The sequence below is a fragment of the Miscanthus floridulus genome, chromosome 13 (genome assembly GCF_019320115.1).
Source record: "Miscanthus floridulus cultivar M001 chromosome 13, ASM1932011v1, whole genome shotgun sequence".
NCBI lineage: Eukaryota > Viridiplantae > Streptophyta > Magnoliopsida > Poales > Poaceae > Miscanthus > Miscanthus floridulus.
Window position 1 is genome coordinate 62,575,619 of NC_089592.1, and position 7,569 is coordinate 62,583,187.

Sequence of the window (7,569 nt, forward strand, 5' to 3'; positions counted from 1 at the left end):
TTAAACCCTTACTGGAACCTTACTGTACTCGACAGGATGCTGAACCTCCAGGGTCCGGTCAGTACTGATTGGACGCGTTCGGTCACAGATTCCCTTCTCTGGAACCTTACTGGAGTCGACCGGACGCTGAGCGTCCGGTCACTTGACCTCTCTAGCGTCCGGTCGCACCGAACGCAGTCTGTTGATCAAATGAACTGACCGGATCCTGCGGCCAGCGTCTGGTCACACCGGAGCCAGCGTCCGGTCAATATTTGACCCTCCATTCACTTCCAACTCTCGATCAAATATGAATGAAGTTTGCTCCAAAGGATCTTAGGCATTCGTAGGAGCTACCTAGAGCTAGTTTTAACAAGTGTGCACCACACCTAACTCACTAGACTTACCTAGGTCAAGCTACCCATCCATACTCCCCTTAATAGTACGGCCAAAGAAAAAAACAAAGTCCTAAACTACTCTAAGTGTCTCTCCAACTCCAATTGACACTTAGAACTAGTCATCCTTAACCTTGTCGTCCATCCTTTGAAAACTGAAACGATTTTCATCGTAGGGGCATGACAACCTTGATTGTCCAATTGATCTCCATTACCATGACCTAACTTAATTGCCTCTTCAAAACACACGTTAGTCATAGTAATCTTGTATTGTCATTAATCACCGAAACCCAACTAAGGGCCTAGATGCTTTCAACAAGAATTTTAGATTAGTCCAATTCCTCCCTCTTTTTAGGAGCGGAGCTAGAGCAAATACGAGGGGGTGCACCTTGCCTTGTGGGTGCAATGATCTATGACATATGGGTGCAAATATGGTCAAAACTTGCCTCTTTCTACTGTGTTTTTAATTTTCTGTGGGTGCGGCAGCACCCAACACTTTGAATATAGCTCCGCCCATGCCTCTTTGGCATCTTGATCCTTTCAAGACTCCAACTATCTCTTAGCTTGTCCAGTAAAAATGTTGCTTAAGAGTTGCCTAAAAAATTAATAAAATCTATCTGGCCAAGCAAACTTAAAAAATGGTCTATTTGATTGGCTGCCTAGAAAGTTAATAGTAGAAAGCTTTACAACTTTACTTCGTTCTAATTGATTTTATTATAAACTTTGATTATTGTATTAAAATGATAATACATCAATTTATTCTAGCAAGAAAATAATTGGATCAGATATTTTTTTTAAAAAAAATTGATCAGTATTTAATCTAGCAATGCCAAATTTCTCTTTTGCAAGAAAATCATGATAAAATTGTATAATGTTGTGATCTGTATATATTCTAATATTCACATGCTGTAAAATCCAACACATGTTGCTTTATCCTATTTATTTATATTATGCCTCCGTGTCCCAATCTTGGTGGCGAGCAAGGCAGCCAGCAACGCCAGTCAGCTGCCCTGATGGTCTGGCCACACAGGGGCGGAGCTAGGATTTGGACATAGGGGTCCGTTCAAACCGACAACCAACAATCAGTGTGAGAAGATATATACATGGCCAAAATATATACAATAGTGAAGCTAGAAATTTTTACATGCCCAGACAAATCTTATTATGTAGAAATATTTGTCTAAATTTTTTTAGTATTTCTCTTTTATACAAATAAAAAACCCCTTTGCACTTCGCTGATGAGCCCGGCGGCTACCCGAGGTCGCTAAGCGGTGGTTTAGCCAGTACTGATTATACATGACAACCAAATAAATGGTTGTTTCACGATACAAAAGAAATCTTTAATTAGCCAACTGAGCAAACATGAAAACAATAATTACATTTAGAAAACTAATTAGAGAGTGTATTGTGAGGACGAACAAGATGTTTGATAGAAAAATAATAAATAAAAGGAACAAAAGAGGCAAATAAAATAAAAAAAAATCAATTTTAATTATATAAGATGCCATTAGAGAAGAAATATTGAATACAAATAACATCATTAAGTAGTTAATTGGTCCATTAAGTAGCTAATTAATAATGGGGGGGGGGGCATGAAATGTTGGGGGGTGCCTGGCCCCTCTCAGCGCCACCCCCCCCCCCCCCCCCCCCCCCCCCCCCCCCCCCACTATTCATTGATTCGATCAGGTTTCAAGCAAACATCTGGTTCAGGCAGCTGCCCAGATCAGGACGGGCCAAGGCAGTCCACTAAGCAAACAGCTGCCGATCGAACAGAAACTCGTACTAGCTGATCATCTGATGGATTGGCAATCTGCTGTGCAAGTAGCATTTCACATGCCGCATGCATTCTTCATTTTTTTTTGAGGGGAGCATGCATTCTTCATTTGAGAACTCTCTCGTTCCAGTCAACATTGGCCATCCATCCGCTCTCCCGCCGTCCGGTCCGTTCCCAGCCCAACAACACGCTTTTGCCAATCGCGTTCAGGGGCGGGCCTAGGCCTAGGGCCACTGCCCTAGTCTCAGCCCAATAACCCCAGGTAACCCTTCTTAGTATTTGGCCCATGAATCATACGTTGGCCCATGGAAATCTCAGCCACAAGGCCGACTAGGTCACACACTCGCGCAGACGCACCGCAGGCACGTCACGCCTGCCGGCTCCCGCGCCCTTCCTCGCGACCGGCGACCGGCAACTCGCCAGCTCCGCCAGCAGGCCACTCTGCTCGCGCCGGAGCCTCGGCGCCCGCGCCGCCGCGTCGTCGTCCAGGGGCCAGGTCTCAAGGCTACAGAGGCTTGCTCGTAGCTGCTGCGGGCCATCCCCGGCTCCCCGCCGGCCCGCCCACCACGCCTCACGGCAGCACCGTGCTCTGTAGTGGCTCGGCAGGAAGCTGCTGCTGCAGAGGCTCTCCCCGCGGCAGCACCCGCGCTCCGCAGTAGCTGCTGCAGCAGGACATCAGCCGGGCTAGTAGAGCAGGAAGCCAGGAGCAGTCGAGCAGGTCCCTACCCTACCCCATCCACATCCGGCCGGACGGCCAGTCGATTTCTATATATTCCAAATTTGGAACCTCTAGGAATTATGACTGTTCTATTGAGGCGTCAGTAGATGTATACATAATACATTCACTGATTCAATTGGATTGGAAACTCAAATTAGAGTCTAAATTTACAGATAGCTCAGATGATACAAATACACAATGAAGACGACCAAAACATCTCTATATGATGGCATCTTATATCATTTTTCAAGAATTGAGGTTCAACAGTTTTTTTTTTCTTATGTTACAAGTTAATGTTTTGAACTGCTGTAGAACACTATAAGACATGTTAGTTCAAGCAGCCTTTTCAATTTGAAAACTTTTGTCATATTGCTCTTCTCCATATGTGACCTATATGTGTCACTAAAATGTGGCCCTAATCTTCGTCAAATCTTGGGTCCACCACTGGCCCCACTTGATGTGCATTGTAGATTCTCAGCAATTGATATGACATATTGTAGCCAACTCCACATGTCGAGAGGAACATTTTTGTGCTCACATTTTTTTAGTTCAAGCAATGCCAATAATAGTGGTACTTCCCTGAGTGCATATCAATGCTTTAGAATGCAAGGCTTGATCTTTAATTGTTTATTATTGGCCCATTATAATTGTACAAAGCTTCTCCAATATACCAATTAATCCATTAAAATTGTCTCATAACTAAAGTTTATGGATTTTGGGACTGCAGAACTGATGGATTCCAACAGATGTAACAGACCTACAGTTGGGATGCTAGGCCAAAGAGTTAAAATATACTCCCTCTGTTCCAAATTATAAGGCGTTTTGTTTTTTTTTCTAGATACATTGCTTTTACTATGCATCTAGACATAATGTATATCTTATAAAAAAAAGACATAATGTATATCTAAGTGCATAGCAAAAGCTATGTATCTAGAAAAGCCAAAACATCTTATAATTTGGAACCGAGGGAGTATTATATGGTAGTATATTTCATAACTGTAGTAGCTTCAACCTTATATAGATTAATCATGAACTTTTAGTTGTATTAAACAAATAAGTTGGGTATGTTCATTGTTGTAGAACTAAGTTTGTTGTGAATTTGTGAATGTATATATTTGCACATGAAACTGCTTTGGATTTGGACTAGCAAATTGTATTTATGAGATATGTTTGTATCTTCCTTATAGTTCTGCCCTGCCTATATTTGATCAAGATTCAAGTATGGCTTCTGCCGGGTTGGCTGGGGTGAGCGGTGCGGCTTGCCCTCTCATGAGGCTCGTCACTATGAGCAGCGTGCCGATCCTGCAGCAGGTGCACCTGGAGGAGCAGCTCCTGCGCTGCACGCCAGACAACTGGTGCATCATCAATGACGACACGGCCCCTGCTACCATTGTCATGGGTGTGTCTGGGTATAAACTAAACTCCTCTAGGATTTTGTCAGGAAGGATGATTCAATCGTGCATCAGCCCCCTTGTTGACTTGCTAATTTGGTTTTGTGTGATGGCAGGAGAGTTTCAGAGCTTGTCGAGAAACAGCCTGTCCTTCGGGACCAGGTGCCAGTCGTGAGGAGGTTCACTGGAGGTGGCACCGTCATTGTTGATCAGGGAACGGTGTTTGTGATTTTCATTTGCAACAAGAATGCCGTTACTGGGCTGCAGCCCTTTCCACGGGACATCATGTCATGGAGTGGTCAGCTATATGGCAAAGTTTTTGACAGATTTGGCGAATTTCATCTACGTGAGAATGGTATGGAAAATCAGCACCAAGTTTCATCATTTGCCAGCTTAATATTCTATTTCTTACAGTGAGCGAAAATTCCATGTTCAAATGCATTGTATCCCAGTATGTCCTTTAAGGATAGAAAACTATGGCTTTTGTTCTTACATTTAAGTGGACATAGTTTACTATCCTTTGTTTAACATAATCTATTTCTAGATAACAAAATTCAAATTTACATTCGTCGATGATTACCTTGTCATCAGCATGTATCCGAATATGTTGGGAAACTGATTTTCAGTGCTGAGGATCTGCATTACTGTCCAAGTGATTAACTTATTTTGCATTTGTTTTTTCAGACTATGCATTTAGTCATCGAAAATTTGGCGGAAATGCTCAGTCAATAACAAAAAATCGTTGGGTTCATCACACATCGTTCTTGTGGGATTATGATGTGAAAAATATGGATTATCTCAAAATCCCAAAGCGTGCACCTGAATATCGACTGGTATGATCCTATCTGTTTTTGTCTTGATCTGATTTTCAGTATCCTTTGTGCATAGGAATTGAGAATGATGTTTAGAATGAGCTTCTCCAATGAGACTATAAAATTTGAGCATCTTTAGTTTTGATATATGTTACTCATAGGTAATCAGGTAGGAAACCTGTACATCAGTAGTTTGCTATCATTACCACTGGTGCCTGAACAATTGATCTTTAAAACACTGAACACCCTTTACAAGTCTCTGTTAGTTTTTGCCAGATGGTGTCATAATGTTTTCCGCCTGTGACCGGAAGGTCCCGAGTTCGAGTCGCGGTCTCCTCGCATTGCATAGGCGGGGGTAAGGCTTGCCACTAACACCCTTCCCCAGACCCCGCACAGAGCGGGAGCTCTCTGCACTGGGTACGCCCTTTTTGTCATAATATTTTCCATAACTACCTGAAGTCAACTTTTGCCCCTTATTGGTGTGAACTATCAATAATTGTTGTGACCCTTGATCTGGTAAGGCCCAAGAACTGGTTGAAGTTGGTTAATCATGGCTTACTTTACCAGCATTAGTGATTACTGCATGTGTATATATTGTGTAAGAAAAAGTTTTAACAGTGATTGCCAGACCAAAGAGTTGAGCAGCACTAATCCTGAAGCCTGGAGAGTTAAATGGGTTTTACTGTAAATGCTTTAGTATATTGAAACCTGAAAAGTTAGATGGGTTTTACTGTAAGTGCTTTATTGTTGTACTTGAATGATAACCTAGAGGAGATGAAAAGTGCTGGGTAGAAATAAAGCAGTTTGGTTTTTGATCAATTATTGGATGCAAGGATCTGGCATTGCACAAAATAATCCAATGATGACCAGTGGTGTCAGACAGCAGCTTGGCTATGCTAGTTGATTTGTGGTGGAACTTCGACTGTGGAAGTATTGCCTTGTAATGGCATGGATTGCCAAAACTCCATGCAATCAATTGACCCACTTTACACAAGAACGAGCTGTAACTGAATAATCATCGAGTTTGTGATGTGGACTGAAGGTAGAGTGTGAAGTTTTTAAGGGCAAACTGTCGCACTCGGGCCTAGACCAGAGTTGATGACTATTGTTGACTTTCATCGATATGTATCGATATGTCTGAAGAGTTAGAGCTGTCATTTGGAACTTTCTGGGTACATATAAACAATGATTAAAATGTTGAGAACCAGCCAGTAATGCTGCAAATGATATTGGTTTCACCACGGGCTCTTAGGTCTTAACTATCTTGATTCTTGATCCAGTTTTTGCGTGGAAATGGTTCCATGGATTATGGCTGGGAATGGGCCTGCTTCTTTATATATAGAAACTTAGGGGGTGTTTGGTTTGTAGAATGAAGTTGCCAATCATGATATCACTCTAGTTTTTTTGTTTAGTTTGTGGAATAGAATGAGTTGACTCATTACCATGAGCTAATAATTAGTACTAGCATGAGGAATGAGGTCATTCCACTAAATTTGAGGAATAGACTAATGATGCATCACCTCATAGTATGGATTGATTCCCCAAACCGAACACTCCATTAATGCATGATTTTTCATTTGTACTCAAAATACCTTCAGCTTTGGAAATCTTGCAGTTGAACTGTACTTATTTCTGTGACAGTACCACTCATGTTCCTGGTTGTGTATGTTTTACACTTGAACTGAGCCTATTTCAGATATATGGTATCACTCTTTTTTTTTACAGTTGAGATTTACGAAAGGTGGTTGTCAACTCAAAATGTTCACCATTAATGTAGATTTCTCATTTTCTTTCCAGGCAAGAAACCACACAGATTTCTTGTGCCGCATGAAGGAGTATATACCTTCGCGGTCAGTTTTCACCGATGGGGTCATTGCGGCCCTGGGAGAACACTTCTCAGTTCAGCCCATGGATCTACAAGCAATTCTTTCCAGTCATGAAGAATTCGTGCCTTCTACAAAGCTGGTGTCACAACAAGACCTAGAGGAAATTGTTTCCTCCAAAGAATCCTTCAGAGTATAGAAAGTCGAAGCATGACCATGATTGTTGTTTTTTGTTGTGAAATCAGAGCAATTAACGGTGAGCTATGAATTCATTCAACTTCGAGTCTGACATTATGGTCACTGAACCACTGACACTGTTTTTTCAAAACCCAGTACATATGAATATCCCCACACACACGCATGCGCATCATATTCCTATGAGCATCTCTAAGAGACTGAGCTGGACTCACAAATTTCGAAATTGATAAAGTCTGGTAGGCTTTGCTGTTGATAGACATTGAAAAAACGACGTCGTTAAATTAAATACAAGAAAATACAGGCGGTCGTGCTAAGCCAAAGACTTAAACCCAAATAAATAGATTACACCACAAGAAACCTTGCTAATTGAGCTACACTCAGTTTGCAACCACTGACATCTTACTACTTTATCAAAACAATTTTTTGCATTTATATACTGTTGCATTGGAAAGAATGTTGGAAGAATAAATCAGGGAAATAAA

The 7,569-nt window shown here is 41.7% G+C and overlaps 1 protein-coding gene across 1 annotated transcript; it reads left to right on the forward strand.

Annotated features, from left to right (window-relative positions):
• The first annotated feature begins 2,511 nt into the window (after nt 1-2,511).
• On the forward strand, nt 2,512-7,230 carry LOC136501643 (uncharacterized). The gene is made up of 5 exons (XM_066497155.1): nt 2,512-2,863; nt 4,051-4,272; nt 4,371-4,609; nt 4,939-5,087; nt 6,864-7,230. Exons 2-5 carry the CDS (start codon nt 4,085-4,087, stop codon nt 7,086-7,088), a joined length of 801 nt encoding a protein of 266 aa, XP_066353252.1. The 5' UTR covers nt 2,512-2,863; nt 4,051-4,084; the 3' UTR covers nt 7,089-7,230.
• The last annotated feature ends 339 nt before the right edge of the window (nt 7,231-7,569 follow it).